This window comes from Chiloscyllium plagiosum, unplaced genomic scaffold (genome assembly GCF_037043375.1).
Source record: "Chiloscyllium plagiosum isolate Xiang-an unplaced genomic scaffold, Cpla_swu_hap1 HiC_scaffold_20, whole genome shotgun sequence".
NCBI classification, from domain to species: domain Eukaryota; kingdom Metazoa; phylum Chordata; class Chondrichthyes; order Orectolobiformes; family Hemiscylliidae; genus Chiloscyllium; species Chiloscyllium plagiosum.
The window spans coordinates 61,426,412-61,454,006 of record NW_028270158.1 but is presented as its reverse complement, the minus strand read 5'-3'; the positions used below and the strand labels follow the sequence as shown (position 1 = coordinate 61,454,006).

Below are 27,595 nucleotides of genomic sequence, written 5' to 3'. Positions count from 1 at the left end.
GCATTGGATAGGCATATGGAGGATAGTGGGCTAGTGTAGGTTAGGTGGGCTTGGATCGGCGCAACATCGAGGGCCGAAGGGCCTGTACTGCGCTGTATTCTTCTATGTTCTATGTTCTAACTTTATGAAATCAGAGACACTTTCCCTTCCAAGTATTTTTGACATCTGCCATGGAAAGTAATACAGGATTGTTTATATCTTTTTGATTTTTTAAAATAAAAGATTAAAACATTCTCTTGGCTGTCCTAAGTAAGTGGAAGTGGAGACAATTGAAGAAAAAGGCTAAAACAAGGGATATCCTGGTATAGTCTGCATTTCACTTCGTGAATCCCTACAGTGTGGAAGCAGGCCATCAAGTCTACACTAACCCTCCAAAGAAAATCCCACCCAGACCCAGCCCATAATCCTGCATTTTTCATGGCTAACCCACCTAGCCTGCACATCCATGGATACTGTGGACAATTTAGCATGGCCAATCCATATAACTCATAGATCTTTGGACTATGGGAGGAAACTCACACAGAAAGTTGCCCAAGGGTGGAACCTGGGTTCCCGCCACTGTAAGGCAGCAGTGCTAACCACTGAGCCACTGTGCTGCCCCATGGTGAATTATGGTGACCTTGTGAACCCTGTCAATCGTTTCTCACATGCGCTAGTTTGGCCTCTTTGATGTGGATATGTGGAAAAGGCTGATGCCACATCAGTGGAGGGATCCCGAAACAGAATGGCAAAGAGGTCATTTTGACTGAGAGCGATGTCATAAGCCACCTAGAGGCCGATTACACGTCCCTCCTGAGTTCACTTCCGTTGATTTCAGTGGAAGCACATCTAACTGACACTTGAACTCGTTTTGCCCGTTTCACATGATGACTCGAAGCCCAATGCTGTTTGTTTTTACAGCCTCAGGTATAAACGGATTAATAAGAGTAATCCAAAGATGTGCAGGTTAGGGTTGGTTGGCCATGCTGAATTGCCCATAGTGTTCAGGGATGTGTAGGTTAGGTGCATTAGTCAGGGGTAAACATAGGGTAGGGGAAAAGGTCTGGGTGCATTACTGTTCAGATGGTCGCTGTGGACTTGTTGTGCTGATGGGCCTGTTATAGACAATAGGTGCAGGAGTAGGCCATTCGGTCCTTCGAGCCAGCACCACCATTCATTGTGATCATGGCTGATCATCCACAATCAGTATCCTGTTCCTGCCTTATCCCCATAACCCTTGATTCCACTATCTTTAAGAGCTCTATCCATCTCTTTCTTGAACAGACACTCTAGGGATTCTATTCTATTCTATAATGATTTAAATTTGATCTGTGGCCCGTAATGTTCCATGGTTTGCATCAAAGTCATCCAGAAATCCCTCGGACAATTCAGGGTTGCAGAGGGAGTACAATAATTGCGTTTACCTTTTTGTATAAATTGTGGTAAATATATACTTAAGTTGAATAACATTAATATAACACCTTAGTTTTTGACACACTGAGTGACCATTGAGATGTTGCCTGGTGATCCTTTGGGGCTTTGGCTGGAGGTGAGGGGGGAGACGTGTGGGTGCAGGTTTTACACCTGCAGTGGCGGCAAGGGAAGATGCCAGGTGTGAAGCCAACATTGGGTGATCGGCATGAAGGAGTTGGATTAGTGTACATAGTTGAACAGCGAGAGTTGGTATACTTGGACTAATAATAACTATTGACTGTAACTGATGGCTTGGTAAAACACTTGCTTCCCATGATAATAAAAGTGAACCAGTCATGTCAACAGTAAGTGATATTTCTTGTTTTATACAAAACAACTTAGGTACGTTGTCGTTTGTTATTGTAAATGCAACAATTGAGTACCGGAACCTTCTAACGAAACTAATCGCTACCACCAGATGCATGAGTGGACCAACCTATTTAGAATAGATTATTGAATCCCTACAGTGTTGAAATAGGCCCTTTAGCCCAACAAGTCCACACCAACCCTCCAAATAATGTCCCACCCAGTTCCATTCCCCTCCCCTATTACTCTACATTTCCCCTGACTAATGCACCTGAACATCTCTGAACACTCTGGGCAATTTACCATGGCCAATTCACCTGACCTGCACATCTTTAGACTGTGGGAAGAAACCCATGCAGACACAGGGAGAATGTGCAAACTCCGCACAGACAGTCACCCGAGACCAGAATTTGAACCCAGGTCCCTGGCGCTGTGAGGCAGCAGTGTTAACCAAGGTGCCACCCCAGATTATTTGACCTATTTTTCTCTAATCAGCTTGTGCAGATATATTACACACATCTGGAGTGGATGGGCATTGGAAGCAGGGACATTACCAGTACACCACAAAAGCCCTATTTGTTCAGGCTGGTTTTGGATTACGATGTGGGTTTAGTAAATGACTTTACTTTGTCCAGGCCTGAATTCTGCCAGGAGGAAATAAGGTGAAATAGCTGTCAGGCAGCAAAAGTGTTTTATTTGTAGCTAATGGTGCCAGCTGCCATTTTAAATGTATTTCTGACAGCATTGGGCCTGCTCCCCATCACGCCAACACCGTATGTTGAGGTGTGACGATGTTCATGGAATGAAGTCAATGTCACTCAGCGTCTGGCTCACCAGGGTCATGTCTAGCACAGGCCCTGACAAGTTCATGTTGAGTTCTTGGGAATATTTTCTTTGTGGGCTAGAAGGCAAAAGAACAACCCCCCCCCCCCCCCCCCCCCCCCCCCCCCCCCCCCCCAGCCCATATTTCTCATCCACTGACCGCGAATGCCTTGGATTGCTGGCTCTGTTAACGTGCACTTTGCCAGGAGCTGGTTCTTTGCCAGCTCCTGCATTAAAATCTCCCACTTCCACACGCTGGTATCATTGGAAGACCAAGCAATCAAAAACAATCAAGTAAATTGTGGTCCAGAATTTAAAATAGCCAGTAGCGTGATCTTTTTCAGCTCTTGCAAGCTGCGTTCATGCCCTTAGTTCCAATCAGGCTTTTGTTTTGGTTTTGTGTTGAACAAGACAAAAGATCTAATGAGCAGGGAATGTACTGTTTCAAATCTGCACAGTCAGTATCAGACACTCTCAGATCAGTAAAATCATGAGTTACGTTTGGAACAAAACTTTCTGTACTCTGCAGATGATGTACTGCAGCCACAATAGATATTTTTCCGTTTATAAACACCCCCAGAGTCATTCATGTTATTTACCTGCTGGATTTAACCGAGGTCTCTACAGGACGTGAATCCAATCCACTTTTCCACAAAATCTGCAGGCATTTAACTTAGTTGGATGGATCTGTCTGTGAAATTATAGGTATTTTGTAAATAGAGAAATGATGAGCTTTAATAGTTATTTTCTTCGCTTAGACAAGTGTGTGTCTTGGAAAACTCTGGGACTTCCATTAAAGATCACAGTTTTTTTCATTTCATGGACATGCTTGGCCAGTGTTTGCTGCCTGCCATATTTGCCTTTGAGAAAGTGGTGGTAAGCAGTCACTTGGAAGTACTGTCTTCCATTGGGTGTCGGTCCATCCACAATGTTGTGAGGCAGGAAGTTCCAGCAGTTTGACTGAGTGGCACTGAGGAAACAGCGATCCACATCCAAGTCAAGATGGTGTGCGACTTGAAGGGAACTTATAGGTGATGGTGTTCCCCATGTAACTGCTACTATTAACCTTATAGTTGGTAATAGGTCATGGGTTTGCAAGGCAGTGTTGAAGGAGCCTGGGCAAATTGCTGCAGTAGTACATGCTGCTGCCACTACCTGTTGTTGGTATCGGGAGAGAATATTGAAGATGGTGGATGGAGTGGCCAGTCAACCAGGCTACACTTGTCCTTAATTGTATTGGGTTTCTTGAGAGCTGGTAGAGCTCCGTTTGTCCAAGCAACTCAAGAGTATTCCATTGCACTCCTGACCTGTACCTTGTAAATGGTGGACAGGTTTTGAACAATCAGGAGGTGAGTTACTCGCTGCAAAGTCCCCCAGTCTCTGATCTCCTCTTGGAGCCTGGTATTTATATGGGTGGTTGGGATCAGCTTTTAGTTGGGCCTAACCTTAGCCAGTTTCTAAACTTCCACACAATGCAGTTAAAACAGGACTGGTGTATTTTCCGAAAAGGTTGTTTTCTGATTCTTGTAAATGTAAATAGAGAAGTGTGTGTGTGTGTGAATGAATGAAATGGGCACAACCACTGATTCACTTTCCCTCCCTTTACTTAAGGCTGGAACCCAACGCATAGGTGCAGCCTTAAATGCTCTGCATCAGTTGTCACAACTGGCTTCCAAACACCAAGTTCTAAAAGGCCGAGTGGATAATCTAGAAGAGGAACTCAAGCATCAAGTTGAAGAAATAGGTCAGCCACAAACTCTAGACAGAGCTAAGATTCATGAACACGACGTGCCCTATCTGTTTGTGATTAATTGTCCTCCTAATTCTGGTGAAATGTTTGTCTTTTTGGGGATGGGGGCATTATTGAATATATTATGTCCTCTACATGAGGCTGTTTACGAGGGCAATCCCTGGTCTGAAGCTGTTCTTCAATCCTGCCTCTTGGTTAGCCATGCAAAGTTTGAGTTTGACGTAGTTTGGGAGATTGCGCTGAGTCAAATTCCTGCATAGTGCTGTTGACTTCCTGTTTTTATGGGAGGAGGGAAGCCAATCTGACTTCAAGCGGAGACCTCTCTCCACAAAGATTGACTAAAATGCCCCCAAAAAGCATGAGCTGCCTTTGAGGGGGAGAACAAGACTTTACACAAACAGTCTCCGATCGCGAAGAGATCTTGATCAATTGGGTCAATGGGCTGAGGAGTGGCAGATGGAGTTTAATTTGGATAAATGCGGCATATTGCATTTTGGTAAAACAACCAAGGCTTATACAGTTAATGGTAGGCCCCTGGGTAGTGTTGTGGAACAGAGACACCTAGGGATTCAGGCATGTAATTCTTCAAAATTTGTGTCACGAAGACTGGGTGGTTAAGACGGCATTCAGCATACTTGCCCTCATTACTCAAGCATTTGAGTACAGGAGTTGGAACATCATTTTGAGATTGTAAAGGATATTAGTGAGGCCACTTTTGGGGTACTGTGTACAGTTATGGTCTCCCTGTCATAGGAAGGATATTGTTAAATCAGAGAGGGTTCATCAAAGATTGCCCAGGATGATATCGGGATTGGAGGGTTTGAGTTAAAAGGAGAGGCTGGAACCTTTCTCACTGGAGCGTAAGAGGCTGAAGGGTGACCTTATTGAGGTTTACACAATCATGAGGGGCATAGATAAGATGAACAGCAAAGGGCTTTTCCTTAGGATGGGGGGGGAGGGGGGGGTTCAGAACTAGGGGGCATAATTTTAAGGTGAGAGGAGAAAGATTTCAAAAGGACATGAGGGGCAATGTTTTTTCCACAGTGATTAGTGTGTGGAGTGGACTTCCTGAGGAAGTGGTGGATGCAAGTACAATTACAACATAAGACATTTGAAAAAGGACTTGCATAGGAAAGATTTGGAGGGACATGGGCAGGCAGGTGGGACTAGTTTAGCTTGGGAACATGGTTGGCATGGACTGGCAGGACCGAAGTGTCTGTTTCCATGCTGCATGACTGTACGACTTGGTTATAGAAGCTTTTGAGAAAGGCTTTGCCTGCCATTTTAAACAAAGGTCTCGACTACAGTTGAGCAGGTTTCCCTGGCCTTGGAAGATCCAGCTGGTGAAAGGCCCGAGTGGCATACCAAACACTTGCTTCACCATCCTATCTACCTGCACTCCAAGGTCTCTTTGTTTAGCAACACTCCCCAGGACATTAACATTAAGTGTCTAAGTCCTGCTCTGATTTGCCTTTCCAAATTGCAGCACCTTACATTTATCTAAATTAAACTCAGTCTGCCATTCCTCAGCCCATTGTCCCACCTGATCAAAATCCCATTATACTCTGAAATAACCTTCTTCACTGTCCATTACACCTCCAATTTTGGTGTCATCTGCAAACTTACTAACTATACCTCCTATGTTCACATCAGATCACGATATCCTTCAGGGAAGGAAACTGTCATTCTTGCCTGGTCTGGCTTACAGGTGATTCCAGACCCACAGCAATGGAGTTGACCCTTAGCTGCCCTCTGGGCAATAAATGCTGGCCTAGCCAGCAACACCCTCATCCTGTGAATGAATGAATAAAAAAATACATAAACAACAAAAAACAGTGGACCCAGCACCGATCCTTGTGACACTCCACTGGTCACAGGCCACCAGCCTGAAAAACATCCCTCCACCACCACCCTCTGACTTCTACCTTCGAGCCAGTTCTGTATCCAAATGGCTAGTTCTACCATGGGGAACCCTGTTGAATGCCTTACTGAAGTCCATATATATCACATCCACTGTTCTGCCCTCACCAAAATCCTCTTTGTTACTTCTTCAAGAAGGGAGGTTTAACTAAAACTGTACAAGGCATTGGTCAGACCACAGTTGGAATACTATAAACAGTTTTGTTTGCCTTAGCTAAGCATTGGAGCCAGTCCAGAGAAGGTTCAAGAGGCTGATACTAGGGGTGGAGAGATTGTCTTATGAGGAGAGATTGAGTAGATTGAACCTGTGTTTATAGAAGAGTGAAGACTATCTTATAAAACTACAAAAGACTTTTTAGGGGACTTGACAGGGTAGATGTATAAAGGTATTGTCCTCTTGTGGGAGAATCTTGGACCAGTGGGTATAATCTCAGAATAAGGCTGAGGTATCATCAGCCATCATACTGATAGAGACAGATTGCTGGCATTCAGAATTTGCATGGCCATATTGAGTTAATGAAAGGGTAAGACAGTGTCTGACTTTGCCCAATATATACATGGAAGTGGGCATCTCAATGACATCATGACAACTTTACCCTCTCCTCATGTTTGAGGCAGACTCCACCAGTCTCCCCACAGTTCAGATGAATTCACTTGCCAGCCCTGTCAAACACATTTGTCTGCTCTCTATCAATGTTCTCTGGGGTGCATGGTCTCTGTTGAGCTGGGAGGGGACCATTGGAGCAGGCTGGAACCTCCGATTCAGCCTCTTCACTGCTCTCTTGCCACCACCATCCCCTGTTACTCGCTTGTAACGTCAGTCACAAGACGGTCTCTCCTAAGAGGTCCCACTGGAGTGTGAGTATCTGGGCTGGTTTGTAGTAAACGTGAGCCCTGCAATGGTGCATCATCGCGCCGATTCAGCATCTCTGAGGAATCGGGTTCAGCAACTTCTGCCAGTTTGATGCGATGTGTGTGAAGTAGATGAAGGACGTGAGAAATGGCTCTTCCTTGCTAAAGGCTGGGAAGGTGGCCCAAGTTAACACAAGTACTGTACAAACTTCTGTCTGATGTTTAAGGTGAAATTTTAAGTTAGGTGGGAATCATTTTTCACCCAGCGATACTGGTTTGAGCTACTGCTCTGCTTTAATTTCCTATATTACACCAGTTGGTGTTTTGATTCATCTTGAGGTCAGGTCATGACAGACTCTGAGGTTACAATTATTAGGTTATAAGATTGTTACAATGTGGACCTTTAACTTAGAGAAGGAAAAGGAGTGGATCATGTAACCTGAAATCTGCCTCCGAATAAACTCTGGGTGGTTCCATTGTTAGAGATTAAAGGAGACCCAGACCTTTTTACTGAGAAGATGCAAACTTGTGGGCGGCACGGTGGCACAGTGGTTAGCACTGCTGCCTCACAGCGCCAGAGAACCGGGTTCAATTCCCGCCTCAGGCGACCGACTGTGTGGAGTTTGCACATTCTCCCCGTGTCTGCGTGGGTTTCCTCCGGGTGCTCCGGTTTCCTCCCACACTCCAAAAATGTGCAGGTTAGGTGAATTGGCCATGCTAAATTGCCTGTAGTGTTAGGTGCAGGGGTAAATGTAGGGGAATGGGTCTGGGTGGGTTGCGCTTCGGCGGGTCGGTGTGGACTTGTTGGGCTGAAGGGCCTGTTTCCACACTGTAAGTAATCTAATCTATCTAATCTAAAGACCAGTGTGCTAACAGAACTTCCGAAGCCATTGGAAAGTGTGGAGAATTTGAGGTTGTAAACGTTGTGTTTTAACTGTCTATTTACTCCCTAGATAAAAGACGCTGTGAGGATCTCGAGCATATCTAATCAGTGTTTCTACCTGGATGCAAGGCCCATGTGATTGCCATTGCCATAGAATTGGCATTGGGAAGGGAAGGGTTTCTGGGAAAATGATGGTCTGTTTGGATACTGGAGAGGGGAGTCTGGCTATAGACAGTAAGGTGCTGTGAATTACTGTGTAGGAATATGGATGGCAATTTGGGCTTGGATTAAGAAAACGAAACTTGTTACTTTTAAAAGAAAAGGGCTGGAAGATTCTGCTAGCTTGCAATCCAGGAAGGATCTCCAGGGAGTGAAAAAAAAAACATAGTGAAAGTGTCACAAAACTGGCCATTTTTCTAAAAGCTGTTACTCTTCCCAAGGATACTGTGTCCTTTTTTTTTTTGCAGAGGGGTCATAAAACCCTCCTGGCTCTGAAGTGGCTAGTTTGCTACAGAAAAAGGATTTTGAGAGGCCTTTTGTTTATATGTAAACAGATGAAACTTCAGGTCAAAGTGGTCATGTTTTAGAAGTGACCTGTATAACGAAAGGGGAGTGGTCAGCTCTCTAGCTGAGCAGTTCAGTCCAGAACTAGTTAGGAGTTCAGCTGTGTGGAAACAGGATGCTAAACTCTCTCTCTGCTTCTGCCCTTCCAACTTCAACCTGTAGGCATGTGTTCCATTTTTACTGTTTTTAAGGGGGTTTGTATATATTTGGAACAGCATAATTGAGTTTAGTTGGGTAGATTGAGTTCTGTAGGGGTTCATTATTCTGTTCTTTGTGTTTCATTGTACAATTTTGTGAATAAGGTTTTGTCTGTTTTAAAACCTGGTAGTCAACCTAGCTAATTTACTCCAAGTAATTTTCACTGTACACTTAACGAAACAAATTGCAAAGTTATAATCTGGGCTGCCTGCTCAAGAATGTTTTGAGTGGTCTGGTCTAGTCCATAACAAAAGACATATTAGATTGAAGGGATCAGTATAGAGATAAATTGGTGGGAACTCAGAATCCCCTCGGACTGGTTCCAGAGGGATTGATTATTTGTTAAAGGAAAATATATCTGTGCTTTCATTTGTGCTAAAAGAAAACACGGACTGTTTGTTTTCATGGTTTAAAATATGAGTTACACTAAAAATATCATTAGGTTAATGGTACTTCTAGACTTTTAAGAAAAAAAGTCTTAAAATATAAAATTCCCCTCACAGTTTACAATGCTTCCAAGCTTAGTATGGTCCACAAATGTTGAAATGGTCTCCAGTACTCCATGACCTAGTCCACTTATATAAATCAGGAAGAGTAAGGTTCCCAATGCTGACCCCTAGACAACGTCAGTACAAACATTCCTCTGGTCTGAAAAATATATCTATTAACCATTGCTTTCTGTTTCCTGTCATTCAACCAATTTTGTGTCCATGTCGATACTGTCCCATGCAGTCCATTGTATTATAGCTTTCCTCGTAAGTCTAATGTGCATGGTCTTGTATTGAAGATCTTCTAGATGTTTCTATACACCTTGTCAACAACATTAATCTCATCAACCCCGTCTGTTAATTCTTCAAAGAACTTCAGTGAGTTGGTTCGCATGATTTTCCCGTAAGACTCTCCTTAATTAACCCAGATCTGTCCACGTAACTATTCAACTCAAATTATTAGCTCGACAATAAAAGTTAAACTGACTGGCTTGTCATTGCTCAGTTTATCCTTACACCCTTTTCTAAACAAATGCATAATGTTTGCATTTCAACAGTCCTCAGGCACCATCCCTGAATATGAAGAAGAAAATATATGGCTAGTGCCTCTGCAGTGTCAGAGAGGGAGATTCCATTCAATGAAAAACAAAAAGAAACTTTGTTATGCTCAATCGTATTGAGTTAATTAAAAAAAATGGCAACAGCACACAAGTTTCTTTTTTCCATTTTGACAGAATCTATCTATTGTTATAGCATTGAGTATTGACTATTGACTGACTTATATTTGTTTTATTTTTAGATAAGAAAGGCCTTCCTGACGATTTGTTGATGAGGTTAGATTTACTCGACAATGGGTTACAAATTCTCCAAAATGAAACTGTTCAGGTTAGAACGGCAATTTTATATTTTCAAATTTTGTGTGTAGTGTAAATTCCATGAATTTTTTGTTTTGGCCAGTTTTCTGATTTTGGATTGTTCTGAGGGCTGTGGTATAGCATTGTGTCCTGTGAGGTTTTTCTGCTTGCTTGGGACCTGAAAGGTTTTACTGGTAAATCGATAAACCATTACGTATGAAGCGCTAGAAGTACATCTTTAGGAAAGGCAGGTGTTAGGTTAAACAGTAGCTAACACTTGCTGTTTAGTATTAGCTACTGTTTAACACTTGTAAAAGAGAGGCTTCCAATAATGATTGGGAGAATCAAACATTTTCAGGATCCCAATCTGTAACTTGGTGGTGATGTATCACAGGGATCAACGCTAGGGCATATTTAGAATATTGTGAAGGCAGCGTTTGGTATGCTTTCCTTTATTGGTCAGAGTATTGAGTACAGGAGTTGGGAGGTCATCTTGCGGCTGTACAGGACATTGGTTAGGCCACTGTTGGAATATTGCGTGCAATTCTGGTCTCCTTCCTATTTGAAGGATCTTGTGAAACTTGAAAGGGTTCAGAAAAGATTTACAAGGATGTTGCCAGGGTTGGAGGATCTGAGCTACAGGGAGAGGCTGAACAGGCTGGGGCCGTTTTCCCTGGAGTGTCGGAGGCTGAGGGGTGACCTGATAGAGGTTTACAAAATTGTGAGGGGCATGGATAGGATAAATAGGCAAAGTCTTTTCTCTGGGATGGAGGAGTCCAGAACTAGAGGGCATAAGTTTAGGGTGAGAGGGGAAAGATATAAAAGAGACCTAAGGGGCAACCTTTTCATGCAGAGGGTGGTACGTGTATGGAATGAGCTGCCAGAGGATGTGGTGGAGGCTGGTACAATTGCAACATTTAAGAGGCATTTGGATGGGTATATGAATAGGAAGGGTTTGGAGGGATATGGGCCGGGTGCTGGCAGGTGGGATTAGATTGGGTTGGGATATCTGGTCGGCATGGACGGGTTGGACCGAAGGGTCTGTTTCCATGCTGTACCTCTCTATGACTCTATGACTTGGATGAGGAAAGTGAATATATTACAGTGAAGTTGAAGATGAAGAAAAACGTGGATGGAAGGCAGTTAGTAAGAATGACACGGAGTCTACAGAGGAATATAAATAAGCAGGCAAATTGAATAGGCAAAAACTTTGTTGGTGGAGTTTAATGTGGGGAGATGTGAGGTTATACACATTGTCACGAAGAGCAGAGGAGCTGAATATTATTTAAATGGAGAAAGACTACAGGATGCTGCTATGCAGAGGATTTTGACAGCCCTTACGCATGAATCTCAAACACATTGAAAATAAAGAAGCAGGAGCAGGCCATTCAGCTCTTTAAGCTTGTTACAATACGATCTTGGCTGGTCATCCAACTCAGTCCTCTGATCCTGCTTTCTCCCTATACTCTTTGATCCCTTTAACCCTAGGAACTGTATCAAAATCTTTCCTGAAATAATTGAATGCTTTGGCCTCAACCACAATCTGTGGCTGAGAACAGGCTCCCCATTCTAGAGGTGAAGGAACTTCTCCTCATTCTTAATCCTAAATGGCCTGTCCCATATCCTTAGACTGTGGCCCCTGATTCTGGAATCCCTGGTCATCGGGAATAACCTTCCTGAGTTTACTCTGTCTAAGCCTTTTAGAATTTCGTAGATTTCTATGAGATTACTCCTCCTCTATTCTTCTGAACTCCCGGAATATAATCCTAACCAATTCAATGGGGCGAGGAGTGGCAGATGGAGTTTAATTTGGATGTGAAGTGCTGCATTTTGGGAAAGCAAATCAGAGCAGGACTTATACACTTAATGGTCAGGTCCTAGGGAATGTTGCTGAGCAAAGAGACCTTGGAGTGCAGGTTCATAGCTCCTTGTAAGTGGAGTCGCAGGTAGATAGGATCATGAAGAAGGCGTTGGGTGTGCTTGTCTTTATTGTTCAGCACACTGAGTATAGGAGTTGAGAGGACATTGGTTAGGCCGTTTTTGGAATACTGCATTCAGCTCTGAGCTCCCCCCTATAGGAATGATGTTGTCAAACTTTAAATGATTCAGAAGAGACTTACAAGGATGTTACCAGGGTTGTAGGGTTTGAACCAAAGGGAGATACTTAATAGGGTGGGGCTGTTTTCCCTGGAGCGTCGGAGGCTGAGGGGTGACCATATAGAGGTTTATAAAATCATGAGGGGCATGGATAGGGTAAATAGCCAAGTTCTTTTCCCTGGGATAGGGGAGTCCCGAACTAGAGGTTTAAAGTGAGAGGGGAAAGATTTAAAAGGGACCGAAGGAGTAACTGTTTCACACAGAGGGTGGTGCATGTACAGAATAAGCTGACAGAGGAAGTGGTGGAAGTGGGAACAGTTACAGCATTTAAGAGGCATCTAAATGCGTATATGAATAGGAAGGGTTTAGAGGGATATGGGCCAAATGCTGGCAAATGGGATTGGATTAGGTTAGGATATCTGGTCGGTATGCACGAGTTGGACCTCTCTATGACTCTGTGACACTTCATACGTCAGTCCTGCCTTCCCATCATCACTAGAATATCCTTCCTCAAATAAGGAGATCAAAACTCCACACAATATTCCAGGTCTGGTTTCACCAAGGCCTTGTACATTTGCAGCAAGACATCCCTGCTCCTATACTTGAATTCTCTCATAATGAAGGCCAACATACCATTTACCTTCTTGACTGCCTGCTGCTCCTACATGCTTACTCTCAGTGACTGGTATATGAAGCCACCCAGGTCTCATTGCACATTTCTGTCTCCAAATCTATCGGCATTCAGCAAATGATCCAACTTCCTGTTTTTGCCTTGAAACCAAATAACCTCACGCTTATTGACGTTTGCCGCCATGTATTCACCCACTCCCTCGGCCTGAACAAATCACACCGAAGCCTCTCTGCATCCTCCTCATGGCTCACCCTCCCAGCCAGCTCTGTGTCGTTTGCAGAGGCAAAAAAAGACAAGCATTCGAGTTGAGCGAGTGATATGGAAGGCAGAATGGAACGCTTTATTTCAAAGGGAATGGAGTAACAAAATAGGGAAGTCCTACTAAAATTATGTGTGAGATTAGTTGGACCACAGCTGGAAAACTGTGAAGAGTTTGGTTCCTCCTCATCTAAGGAATGGTACACAGATGGTTATCTGAATGACACGGGCGGGGGGAGTATTTTGTTCGAATAATCAAATGCCAGAAAACACAGTTTAGCCAAACATTGGGACCTTGCAATTCTTTTTGGATAATCGATGTTCGGATAATTGAGGTTCCTCTGTCCTGGCACTGGAGGGAGTCCAGACAGGTTAATCCTGGGTGTGGAGAGACTTTTTGTTTTGCGGAGAGGTTGTTCAGTTTCTCTGTGTTCATTGGAGTATACAAGAATGAGAATGGACCATATTGAAACAAATAAGATTCTCAGGAGATTAAATAAAAACCGAAAGAACTGCGGATGCCGGAAATCAGAAACGAGAAAAGAAATTACTGGGAAAGTTCAGCAGGTCCAGCTGCATCTGTGGAGAGAAACCCTGGGTCACTGGACCTGAAAGGTTAACTCGGATTTCTCTGCACAGATGCTGCCAGACCTGCTCAGACCCTCAGCAGGCTTGACAGGGTAGAGGCAGAGGGATTGTTTCCCCTTGTGGGAGGGTCTAGAACCAGAATGTGTATTCCCAATGTAAGGGATCACCATTTAAGACCAATGAGGAGGAATCGCTTCCTCTAAGAGGGTGGTGAATATGTGGAAATCCTGACCACAGAGGCTGGGTCACTAAGTTTATTCAAGGCTGAGGAGTGTAGGGTGGGGAGTGGAGGGTAGGGGGTGGTGTTGGTTGGGTCTGCATGGGGTGTTCTGTGGATGGGCTGAATGGCCTGCTTCCACACTGTAGGAAGTCTACAATTCTGTATCCCGAGGAACTGGGTATTTGTCTCTGACGAGGCCTGGATTCCTGTGCAAGAAATTTTGTTGGTTGAACAGATGTCCATTTCTTGGCAGCTGTCCTCTGACCCAGAGACAGGGACAATACGATTGCACAGTAACCCTTAACTTGAGATTTTTAAAGGCTGCAATGTTGTCCAATATGGGGATCGAGCCCACAGCCTTGTGATTAGCACCACCCTCCAATCATTTGAGCTAACTAGCCCATTCCCCACATCCCTAACTTTATACTGTTTCATCAATCCATTTGTTTATCCATGACCTTAACAGCACAATGAACATTAATGGCACTGACAGCTGCCCTTTGTATTTCTCTCTTTATAGGATAGGGAATTGATAGCAACCCTTAAACGGAAACTGGAAGAAATGGAAGAAGATTTTGAGAGTCGCCTTGCAATATTGCAGGCCGACCACGATGAACTCCAGGTGATGCTTTTCGCTTTTATTCCTGAGAGGGCAGAGCTCGCCACTTGGTGACGGTCTCCTCATTGATTTTGGCCACGTGGCTTTCCAAATACGCGTGGTCGCTCGTCGAGTTTATTCACAGTGCTTTTAATCGGCTGCCAGTGTTTGTTCAATGACCTTTAACCCTCCCTGCACTTCCTTTCTCAATATTTGCAGGCAATTCAAGAAAAGCTTGAACTTCTTGAAGAAAAGAAGGTCGACAAAGAATTTTTGGAAATGGAGATCAACGCGGTAAGAGCCTTTTTTGGTTGATAGAACAATTAGTAAGAAGAGAAAATGAGGTCTGCAGATGCTGGAGATCAGAGATGGAAATGTGTTGCTGGAGAAGCGCAGCAAGTCAGGCAGCATCTAGGGAACAGGAGAATCGACGTTTCGGGCATTAGCCCTTCTTCCTGACCTGCTGCGCTTCTCCAGCAACACAGAACAATTAGTAAGTCACATAATTATGTAACATGTGTTGTACATCAGACACAAGGGGTGGTCCTGGCTTCTTCTGCTTTACCATTACAAAATACAGCCCACTGTTTACTTTTTCGATCCACAAGGAGTGAGGGAGGGTGAAGGGAGGGGGACACTGAGGGGGGGGCTGAGGGAGAAGAGTGGGCAGAAGGAGGAGGGGGAGCAGTAGAAAGAAGGGGAGTGGAGGAAGGGAGGTGGCGAGACGGATGGAGGGAGGGAGGCAGGAGTGGGAATAAAGGGAAGGGAGAATGAGGTGAGCGGAGGGAAGGAGGAAATGAGGGGAGAGGAGTGATAGGGAGGGGAGGGAGTGAGGGAGCAGGGGGAGTGGAGGGAGTGAGTGAGGGGAGAGGTTGGAAGGAAGGAGGGGTTAGGGGGGGTTGGAAGATTGGGGGTCTGGTGATAATGTTGATCAAAGACAGATCTTATTTGACTCGAGCTGTGGACCAGGAGTTGCGATGTTACACTGCGGGGTGTATATTCTCAACAAACAAACAGTGAGGAGAAGCTGGAGGAGAAAATCTGTGATCAACATTCAGAAAGAAGTAAAAACAATTAAGTAGCAATCACGGGAAACTATAAATTATCATGATCTAGATGGGGAAGGGAGGGACAATATATAAAGGGCAAAGTGAGGTAAAAGTTACAGTAAACTTTTTATTAACCAGCACCTATGGGACCAGGAATGTACCAATTAAACCATAAGACACAGGAGCAGAAATTAGGCCATTCAGCCCATTGAGTCTGCTCCACCATTCAATCATGGCTGATAAGTTTCTCAACCCCGTTCTCCCACTTTCTCCCTATAACCCTTGATCCCCTTGACACTCAAGAACCAATCTATCTCTGTCTTAATTATACTCAATGACCCGGCCTCCACAGCATTCTGTGGCAATGAATTCCATTGGTTCACCACTGTCTGGCTGAAGAAGTTTCTCCTTATCTCTGTTCTAAAAGCTCTTCCCCTTACTCTAAGGCTGGCTGCCCTTGTGTCCTATTCTCTCCTACTGATGGAAATATCTTCTGAACATCTACTCTGTCCAGGCCATTCAGTATTCTGTAAGTTTCAATTAGACCCCCCTCATCCTTCCAAACTCCATCAAAGTCCTCAAACGTTCCTCATATGTTAAGATTTTCATCCTTGGAACCATTCTCGAGAACCTCCTCTGATCACGCTCCAGGGTCAGTACATCCTTTCTGAGATATGGGGCCCAAAACTGCACACAATACTCCTAATGTGGTCTGACAAGAGCCTTATAGAGCCTCAGAAGTACATCCCTGCTTTTATATTCAAGCCCTCTCAAAATAAATGCCAACATTGTATTTGCCTTCCTAACTACTGACTAACCTGCAAGTTTACCTTGAGAGAATCCTGGACTAGAACTCCCAATTCTCATTGCACTTCAGACTTCTGAATTTCCTCCCCATTTAGAAAATAGTCCATGCCTCAATTCTTCTTACCAAAGTGCATGACCTCACACTTTCCCATGTTGTACTCCATCTGCTACTTCTTTGCCCACTCTCCTAACCTTACCAAAACCTTCTGCAGCCTCCCCACGTCCTCAATGCCACCTGCCCCCTACCTATCTTTGTATCGTATGCAAACTTAGCCAGAATGCCCTCAGTTCCTTCATCAACATCGTTAATGTAAAAAGTGAAAAGTTGTGGTCCCTAAACTGAGTCATGTGGAACATCACTTGTCACTGTCTGCCATCCTGAGAAGGACCCTTTTATCCCCACTCTCTGCTTTCTGCCAGAAACCATCTTCGATCCATGCTAGCACCTTGCTTTGAACACCATGGGCCCTGTCTTACTCAGCAGCCTCCTGTGTGGCACCTTGTCAAAGGCCTTCTTGAAGTCCAGGTAGATAAAATCCATTGGTTCTCCTTGGTCAAACCTGCTCATTACTTCATCAAAGAATTCTAGCAGATTTGTCAGGTGTGACCTCCCCTTGATGAAACCATGCTGACTTTGCTCATTTTTATCATACACCTCTAAGTATTCAGAAGTCTCATCCTTCACAATGGATTCCAGGATCTTACCACAACTGAGTTTAGCCGAATCAGTCTGTAATTTTCCATCTTTTGCCTCACTCCCTTTTTAAACAGGGGTGTCATGTTAGTGATTGTCCAGTCCCCGGGACCCTCCCTGATTCTAGCGATTCCTGAAAGATCAACACTAACACCTCCACTATCTCGTCAGCTATCTCCCTTAGAACTCTGGGGTGTAGTCCATCTGGTCCAGGTGATTTATCCACCTTCAGGCCATTCAGTTTTTTCTAGGACCTTCTCCTTTGTGATGGCCCCCATACTCAGCTCTGCCTCTTTACTCTCTTGAATGTTTGGGATATAACTCGTGAAGACTGTGACATGAAATAATTATTCAGTTCCTCAGCTATTTCCCTGTTCCCCACTGCTATCTCTCCAGTGCCACTTTCCAGCAGCCCAATGTCCACTTTTGCCTCTCTTTTGCCCTGTAAATATCTAAAGAAACCCTTACTGTCTTCCCATATATTACGGGCTAGCTTACCCTCATATTTAATCTTCTCCCTCCTTATTTCTTTTTTTGTTGCCCTCTGTTGGTCTGTGTCAATCCTCTGGTTTCCCATTGCCCTTTGCTACATCATATCCTTTCTCTTTTGCTTTTATGCTGTCCCCGACTTCCCTGGTCAGCCATCGTTGCCTCATCCTCCCTGTACAATTCTTCTTTTTCCTCAGGATGAATCCCTGCTGTGCCTCCTGAATTACTCCCAGAAACTCCTGCCATTGCTGTTCCACTGTCTTTCCTGCTAAGGTCCTCTCCCAGTCACACATAATCAATGTAAAAACACACACTAAGTAATAGAACTGTATTGCAGAGGGGAACGCATAAATCACTTAAATAATAAGGCAAGTTTGCCTGAAATAAAACTTACTCGCAGATAGCCTTCTCACTCGCACCATAATTTGACTATGCGGAGATTGCAATAATACAGGAAACGTCCAGTATTTGAGGAGTATAATTCTTGCCAGCTCATCGAGGATGCTGGTTAAAACAGAGTTTGCTGTACTGAAAAAAACACACCTTTTTCAATATGCTTCCAGCCCAACAGGTACTGTGGATGCTGGAAATCTGAAACACAAAGGGGAAGTGTTGGAAATGCTCAGCAGGTCTGGCAGTAGGTGTCAAGAACTTGAGGTCACGGTTTCAGGCTACAAGGCCAGCCACGTATGATGGGATGCAGAGAAATGTGTCCACCCAGAGGGTTCTAAATCTCTGGAATTCTCTGCCTGTTGGTGCTGTAGATGCCCAGACAATGGGTATTCTCATGGCACTAAAGGATTGGCTGGGAATGAATGAGTTGAGGTGAAGTTTAGCGACTGACGTAGCAAGTTGAATGGGGCTAAATGGTCTGTCCCTGCTCTGATTAATGCACATTATTGAAGGTGATTATAAAAGCTTTCTTTGCTTTAACATAAAGGGCTTATGAACAGTCAGCTTATAATAGACTTGTTCAAAGAACATCTTTCACTTTGAAACTTACTTGTGTGTGTGTGTGAGAGAGACAGAGAGAGAGATAAATACAGTTTGTAAATGGAAAGCTGTTAGAAAGGCCTCTGTTAAATGGATGAATAGTTTAATTAGAGAGTTACTGGGCTTTATAGAGCAGGGAGGGGTAAGGTTTCATACTGCATTCTGCTTTGGGTTACTTGCCTTGTTAGTGCCATGAAGCTTAGCCTTTGACATGAAGGATCATTACCTTAAGCCTGGTCTATCTCACCACCACCCTCTCTGAGTCTCCTACTGTTGCAGAATTGTCAGAGTTCCCCTCCAAGCCATATACCATCCTGACGTACACCATCTTCGCCAATGTTACTGGGTTAAGATCCTGGATCTGTCCCAGTAGTGTGGGGGTTACCTACAGCCCATGGACTGCAGTGGTTTCAAAAGGCAACTCGCCACTGCCTTCCACAGGGTAATGAGGTGTGTCCCAGCGAGCATGAATAAAATACAGCCTGCCTACCTGACATTCAATACTGAAAGAGCAGAAATGTCCTTCACTGAAAATGTGGGAGGAGTGAAAACTGAGGTTTGGCTCCACCTCCAAACTCCAATCCTTCACAACTCTCCACGGTAACAGTCTAAGATTAAATCAGCCTGATCACAACCCTTGGCCGCAGTTGATCTTGTCATGAACTTCCAACAACATACATGTGCTATCAGTGAGTCTCCCTATTTCCAACTTTGTCAAACCATCGTCTTCCCTGCTCTCTCAGCTCATTGCTGCTGAACCTGCCTTCATTACCTCTCAACTCAACTACTCCTGGCTGGTCTACCCACCAGAAATCGGAAATCACCAGCCCACTCCTGTGCACACTGACCTACACCAACCCTCCCTGGTTTGATTTTAAAATTCTCACCCTTGCTTTCACATCTTATCCATGGTGTCACCCCTCTCTACCTCTTTGACTCCCACAACCCTCTGAGATGACTCTGCCCCATAATTTGTGACTTTTTTATTTGCTCATGGAATGTGGGCATCGCTGGCTGGCAGCATTTATTGCCCGCCCCTACTTGCCCTTGAGAAAGTGGTTGTGAGTTGCCCTCTTGAACTGCTGCAGTTTTCCTGCTGTAGGTGGACCGACAATGCTGTTAAGGAGGGAATCTCATGATTTTGACCCAGTGTCTGTGAAGGAACAGTGATAGATTTCCAAGTCAGGATGGTGAGTTATGTGGAGGGAGTAGCTACTGCCCTTGTCTTTATAGATGGAGGTAGTCATGGGTTTGGAAGGTGCTCTCTAAAGATCTAAGGTAAATTTTTGAAGTGTGTCTTATAGATAGTACGCACTGCTGCTACTGAGCGTCGGCGGTGGAGGGAGGGGATGTTTGTGGATGTGATGCCAATCAGGCGGGCTGCTTTGTCCTGGATGGTGTCAAACTTCTTGAGTGTTGTTGGATTGTCCCCATCCAGGCAAGTGGGGAGTATTCCATTGTGCCTTGGAGATGATGACCAGGCTCGAGGGAGTCAGGAGGTGAGTTACTTGCCGCAGTATTCCAAGCATCTGACCTGTTCTTGTAGCCAGTGTGTTTATGTGGTGAGTCGGGTTGAGTTTCTAGTCAATGATAACCCCCAGGATGTTGGCAGTGAGGGATTCAGTGAAGGTAACACCATTGAATGTGAAGAGGCAGTGGTTATATTGTTGGTGATGGTCTTGCATGGCAGTTATGTGGTGCGAATATTACTTGCCACTTGTCAGTTGAAGCCTGGATATTCTCCAGATCTTGTTGTATGTGAACATGGACTGCTTCAGGATCTGAGGAGTTGTGAATAATGCTGAACATTGATTTTTATTACCGCAACAGTGGTGGCTGTGCCTCCAGCCCCACCAGCCCTAAGCTCACCCTTACTGCAACTGGCTTTCAATTCCAATTTATTAATTAAATTCCAATGAAAACCTGGATGCTCAGTGCAATAGCAAACTCGAATGACTGCTCCACTTAATTGTTAAAGCTAGAGTTGGGAGGTCATGTTGCAGCTGTACAGGACATTGGTTAGGCCATTTTTGGAATATTGTGTGTAATTCTGGTCTCCCTGCTATAGGAAGGATGTTGTGAAGCTTGAAAAGTTCAGAAAAGATTTACAAGGATGTTGCCAGGGTTGGAGAGTTTGAGCTATAGGGAGAAACTGAATAGGCTGGGGCTGTTTTCCCTGGAGCGTTGGAGACTGAGGGATGGACCTTATAGACGTTTATAAAATCAGGAGGGGCATGGATAGGGTAAATAGACAAGGTCTCTTCCCTGGGGTGCAAGACTTTGAGGTGAGAGGGAAAAGATTTAAAAGGGACCTAAGGGGCAACTTTTTCACGCAGAGGGTGGTGTGTGTTTGGAATGAGCTGCCAGATGAAGTGGTGAAGGCTGGTACAATTGCAGCATTTAAAAGGCACCTGGATGGGTATATGAATAGGAAGGGTTTAGAGGGATATGGGCCAGATGCTGGCAAATGGGACTAGATTGGGTTGGGATATCTGGTCGGCACGGACGAGTGGACTGAAGGGTCTGTATCCGTGCTGTACATCTCTATGACTATGACTCTATCCACACTCGCTGCTTTGCCAGATTCCGGATTGATCCATTCCAAAGGAAGGCTGGTAACTTTCAAACCCTGTCTTATTTCTCACTGCAGAAAGCTGACAAGAAAGCACTAGATTCGAAAGTGAGTCGAACGCTGCTGGATGCAACGGCACAGCAATTAAATGCAATGATGCAGGAATTGTTGAATAAAGTGTGTGCCCAAGAAAAGGACTGGCAGAAAGTATTGGAGAAACTTCTTTGTGACATGGACTGCAAGGTAATATGATCCAGGGTTTGGTTGTGGACTTATGTCTGACCTCAGCATTCTAATCATTACTAAAAGGAATTAATGAAATTACCGTCCTGTATTTGCTGCAGAAATAAGTATTGGCATAAATACTCTGTACAGTTCAAATAGGATAGGATGGTGTCTGTCTAAACTAGATATATTCAACTGAAACTGCTAACACTCACATTGGCATGAAATGACCATTTGAAACTGGGTAAAGATTCACTGTATGCTTGTGAATTTGAAGTTTCCTGAACTGATTTCGATTTTCTGAGTTCATGTTACTGATTTGTAACAATATGAAGTGACACTTCTGTCTTTAATCTGTATCCATGTAGCAGTCTTGAAGGGTAAGCTTTTTTTAAAAAATTGAGGTTCTGAGACTTGCTTCTCTGTGTGTACAGTCCATTTTTTTTCAGAGAGACAGGGGTGATGTCTGTTGCTGTGTGAGCTGAAATGTGCTGAAGGGTGTGACACTGTTTTAAATGCAAATTGGGTATTGGACTCTGAGGGAAGGGATGCTGTATTTTCACATTGGGGATGGGAAGTGGGAGTCGGTACTGTTTCTAGGACCCTGTGCACTTTCCTCCGGCTTTGAGGGAAGCAGCCATTAGGAAGCCTCTATCGTTGGTGTGGTGGCCAGCTGCCTTTCTAGTTAAGGACTGGGTCCTCGAAACTGGAGTGCTGATCTAACACCCAGCAGCTATAGAGCAGCAGCAGGTCTCTGTAAAGAATAGTTAACTGAGAGAGTCCTTCAACAGAGATTTGTTCTCCTCCACAATTAATTTTAAAACTGAAATGACAAGGGGAGAAAGAAGCTAGGCCACAACTGTTTGGAGGGGCAGGGTTGGACAGTGAGACTGGGACAGTGTCTTGAGGGAGGGGGGAGGGGGCGTTAGAGTTGAAACCCCTCTTTGGCTGTAACCCCGGAAAGCCTGTTTTGGTGGCCTCACATAGGCACACATGCTCACACGCACACACTCTCTCTCACAAACGTGCACACACACACGCACACACTCTCTCTCACAAACGTGCACACACACACGCACACACTCTCTCTCACAAACGTGCACACACACACACGTACACACTCTCTCTCTCTGACACACTCTCTCTGACACACACACACACACACTCTCTCTCGCACACATGCACACATATACAAACGTGCACATACGCACTCACTCTCACACATGCACATGCACACATACCTTCTCCTCTCACACCCACACACACACACTCTCACACACAGATTCTTACACACACACACACTGTCACACACATGCACACACATTCTTACATACACACATTCTTAAACACTCACTCACACACACACACACTCTCTCTTTAACACACACTCACACAGTGTACGTGCGTGCAGAAACACACACACACACAAACACACACAGACACACACCCCTCCCACCAAGGCCACAGGGCTGACCGGACGGTTAGCCACATGGAGTGCCCACTTGCTACATCAGAGGCTCATTTGCCACCTGGACAGAGAGGCTATCTGTGACCTTTACCAATCCGGGATGGCCTCCTCGCAATATACTTAACAAGTCTCGTAATGAGAAACCTGTCCACCTTCACCAAGGAAGGCCCTAGCCAGGGTCTGTGTGGAAGCGAACAGGCCTGTCAGTCAGTGTTGTCAAGCCCTGTTCACCTTCACTCTGGACCGTTCAGCATCTGGCAATTCTATCCTTGTGCTTCCTGTCAGCCTGCTCTCCAATAACACTGCCGTTTTTCCAGCTGGGGTTTATTCTCACCTATTTCTGATTCACTTTGGTTGTCTCATTTTCATTCCATGCCTGACCTTATGACAAGTCCATTCTTGTTGCTGACCTTATGACAAGTTGACCACCACTTTCTTTGTCAGAAGTAAAGTCACCCGACAAAGGAGCAGCGCTCTGAAAGCTTGTGATTTGAATTAAACCTGGCAGGAAAACGGGCGGCATGGTGGCTCAGTGGTTTAGCACTGCTGCCTCACAGCACCAGGGTCCCAGGTTCGATTCCAGTCTCGGACAAATGTCTGTGAGGAGTTTGCACATTCTCCCTGTGTCTGTGTGGGTTTCCTCCAGTCTCCTCCCACAGTCCAATGATGTGCAGGTCAGGTGAATTCTTCAGAGGGTCAGTGTGGACTGGTTGGCCTGAAGACCCTGTTTCCACGCTGTAGGGAATCCAATCTAATTGTAGAACCTGGTGTTGTGTGATTTCCGACTCTGTCCACCTCGCTCCAACATCATCAGTTTCTTTGAAATTCGGGTCATTAGGGTTCTCCTCGAGTTTCCAGTTAAGAGAACCTCAGGAAGGGAAGCACATTTTTCTTATCAGTGTTTTAGCTGAAGTGAAATAAAACTCTTAATAATGGGCAGAAATAAGAGGGAATGAGTTGAAAAGTTAAGAAAGATGACAACTGTAAAAGAAAATCAGATTAAAGGTGCGATTATTTAATGACATAAAATACTGCAAACGTGTTCAGTCGACCGGCTGTGAAATGACGTCTGGGTGTATGTTTAATGGAGGAATAACCTGGCCGATTGCTGACATTGTGAAATGTGAATGTAATTTATTACAGCTGGATCGAATGGAACTGGATCCGTTGAAGAAGCAGTTGGAAGACCGATGGAAACAGCTGAAGAAACAGCTGAGAAATGGCCCAGGCTTTGACGCGGATACTGCTGCTGGATTCAGAAAGTGGGTGAAGTGAACACAGGCCTCTAAAGAAAATACAGGAGAAATCATTTTAGTGAGATGGAAATGTCCCGAAGAGACGTGAGAAGGAGTTGAGAGCTTCCACATCCATGTTTGTTAATTCCCACTGCGCATCCACTGAGTTACTGGCATAACGTAGGGAGGCCCACTATACCAGCCCTGCTGCAGTTGGCTGCCAGTCGTTATTAACTCCAAATGACCAGATCCCCCGCTAGGTCACCTAATTGTGCTGGGCCCACGGTTATGTAAGCGACTGGGACTCATGAATCAGAAGCACTAAGTCAAAGTTAATGACTCCTAAATTATGGCCAGAGTTAGTACAGAGAATTCTGTGACCAAGTACAGGAATCTGTTTGCAGAATAGGTATGTATGAGCAGTGCGGTGGCTCAGTGGTTAGCGCTGCTGCCTCACAGCGCCAGGGACCCGGGTTCAATTCCAGCTTCGGGCGACTGTTTGCACATTCTCCCCGTGTCTGCGTGGGTTTCCTCCGGGTGCTCCGGTTTCCTCCCACAATCCAAAGATGTGCAGGTCAGGTGAATTGGCCATGCTAAATTGCCAATAGTGTTAGGTGCGTTAGTCAGAGGTAAATACCGGGATTGAGTCTGAGTAGATTACTGTCCGGAGGGTCGGTGTAGACTTGTTGGGCTGAAGGGCCTGTTTCCACACTGTAGGGAATCTAATCTTAAAAAAAAAACTCTCTGTGTGGAGTTTGCACATTCTCCCCATGTCTGTGTGGGTTTCCTCTGGGTGCTCAGATTTTCTCCCACAGTCCAAAGATGTGCAGGGAAGGTATGCTAAATTACCCCAATGTGTCCAGGGATATTAGGCTAGGTGGATTACCCATGGGAAGCACAGGGTTCCAGGGATGGGTCGGGGTGATGTTGTTTGGAGGGTCAGTGTGGATTTGATGGTCTGAATGGCCTGCTTCAACACTGTAGGCATTCTATGATGTAGACACATAATGAACGTCAATGCAGATTCGTAGTGGGATTGAGGGGGGGCTATACTTGTGGGAAGTCAGTGCATGAATGTAGCAGAGGAATCCGATGTATAGGTGGTTTTTAAGAGTGCGTGGAGACTTCTTGTGAGAACCTGGTTTTTATTTCTCAGACGACAGGTTTGCTGTCTCTTCAGGTGTTAGTTGACTCCCTCCCAGTTTTCAAAATGCCCGCACCTTTTATATCCTTGATGACCTTTTAATTTGTTTACAATCTGAATTGTTCCCGGTGGTCAAAAGCCATCAGGTTTTCAGTATCTCAGGGCTCGGTTTAAATGAATTGGCTGAATTTGATAAGGCTAACTGTCTTGGTAAAAATGCTGTTTGACCGTTTGATACAAAATATTTCAATTCAGGCGCTCTCTGTGCACCTACATTTTAAACTGCTATTCAGGCATCCACTTTAAGCACCAAAAAAAACACCATGATTTAAAGGGACCATGCAACGCTTTCTCCCATTTTTACAATTTTACCCGCACCAACCGCAACAGTAGTCTGATAATGAGGGGCAGACCACTCAGGAGAAATGTTAAGAAACACATTCACACACAAAGGGTGGTCGAGCTTTGGAGCTGTCTTCCACAAATGGTACTGGATGCAGGATCACCTGTTAATCTGAGAGAGAGAATTTTCTGTTAAGCAAAGGCATGAGGGGATATAAGCCAAAAGCACTTTCGGCTATAGATCAGTCATGATCTTATTGAATGATGGAACAGACCTGAGGGGCTGAACGGCCTCCTCCTGTTCCTATGTTGCTATCAACAGCACAAAAACCTGCAATTATGGGGCAGTAGCTAGTTTATTAATACATATGAATTAAGTTGATAATTTAGAAAGGACAATGTTTGCATGAAGAAAATGATCTTTGAAACTACTTTAAGGAGATTTGATGTTAATCTGTTTAACTGTTTTCCAATTTCAGGCAGTTACTTGAACGATTCAAATGCATTTCCTGTGCCAAATCCACAAGGGTGTCAGCAGGCCCGTAAGTGAATGTATTTTAATAAGGATCTTTGATAAAGTCTGACACTGGGGGATCAGAAATGTCTGCCACTGGCAGCTGTTGTACTGCACTTGATTGGTTAATGATTTAAAGGGCCAGGCTTTGTATCCAACTGCAATTTTCTCGGAAGCCTGTGATCTTGGGGAGAAATGAAATAATGCAGGTGCTGGCAGTCTGTAGTGAAAACAGAAAGTGCTGGAGAAATTCAGCAGGTCTGGCAGCACCTGCTGTGCGAAGAACATGATGACGAGAGTACTTGCTGTTTTTATTTGCAATCTTAAAGAACTAGAATGCTGTTTATCATTGGCCAGGTCGCTTTGCCCTAAGCTTTACGGTATGGGTTCCTTAAAGACAGCAACAGGTCAAATCAGCAGCATTTCCCAGCTTGCTGGATACTGATGTATCAGGAAGGTCACAGAGAAGCTCTGAGTCCGGAGAACACTACGTTGCACATACCAGAAATCTGAAATAGAGACCAAAAATACAGGGAAATACTCAGGAAAGTCTGTGGAGTGGAAGTAGGGGTAAGGTTAAAGGTTGATGACCTTTCAGGGTAGAACACACAGAAGGAAGAGGATCTTGATGCCTCTCTCTGTTCAACTCTCAGACATGTGAATCACTTTTTATTAGATCAACTCTTCCATTCCCCACTGACCACAATCCTAACCGCGCTTCTTACCATCCAGTTACCTTCCATAATGGACCACATATTTTCCTTTTTGGAATCAAAATGTCAGTTGGGCGTTCTATACAGCTAAAATATCCTTTTGCAGTTTTGGGGAAAAGAAAGACGTAGTGGACATTGTTAGCTGTGCAAGACAGTACCTATCGCTTTTAGAAGCAGTGAGCGGGGATACTTTGGGACAGGTTTGGAACCAAGAGTTTCCGAGTTAAGGAGACAACAACAGCTCTTGATTGATTGAGCTGCAGTTTGTTACAAAGTTAAGCTGTACATCCAGGCCTACAAACTGAAAGCATCTTTCACTTCCCCATATCCTCTCTTTCTGTGGGTTAAAACTGAGGAATGTTAAACGAAATTTAACAAGAAACGTCCACCTGACCAACCAACCCAGTGAGCATGGATGAGTTAGGCCGAAGGCTTTGTTTCTATGCTGCATGACTCTTGTGACCACCATTTTACAGTCACAGAGTGTCATTGTTGTTTAAATTAAAAGAGACGGAGTAACAATTTAACTCAACCTTTGTGATCTGAACTCTTCAACTTCAGTATTTTGTTCCCTCTCTGTATTTTTTCACCCGTAATAATTGAGTCAAACCATTTCTTTTATTTGTGAATGTGTGTGTGTGTGCAGGTGTGGTTTTTAAAGGGATGTACTTAAGGAATAGATTAGTAATCCTGTGTCTTATTTGCCATTTATTAAAGTGTGTTGCAATAGATAACGTTATTTTCTATTAATGATAGAAGCTTGTATTTGTCCTGAATAACAGGCAGTCAGGCTGTTGGGGGTCATCTTGGTGGTCTCTTTGGGATTTTGTATACTTTGTGACGGTTTGTGGAACTGTGGGGCACATTAA

The 27,595-nt window shown here is 44.5% G+C and overlaps 1 protein-coding gene across 1 annotated transcript in view; it reads left to right on the top strand.

The window, feature by feature from the left end:
• LOC122560489 (uncharacterized) overlaps positions 1-27,595 on the top strand; it is a 105,024-nt gene that overhangs the window by 28,429 nt on the left and 49,000 nt on the right. The window contains exons 6-12 of the mRNA XM_043711137.2: positions 4,192-4,324; positions 10,035-10,120; positions 14,404-14,505; positions 14,701-14,775; positions 21,164-21,328; positions 23,922-24,040; positions 25,979-26,041. Of these exons, the coding sequence (XP_043567072.2) occupies positions 4,192-4,324; positions 10,035-10,120; positions 14,404-14,505; positions 14,701-14,775; positions 21,164-21,328; positions 23,922-24,040; positions 25,979-26,041 (743 nt within the window). The remainder of the gene's footprint in view (positions 1-4,191; positions 4,325-10,034; positions 10,121-14,403; positions 14,506-14,700; positions 14,776-21,163; positions 21,329-23,921; positions 24,041-25,978; positions 26,042-27,595) is intronic.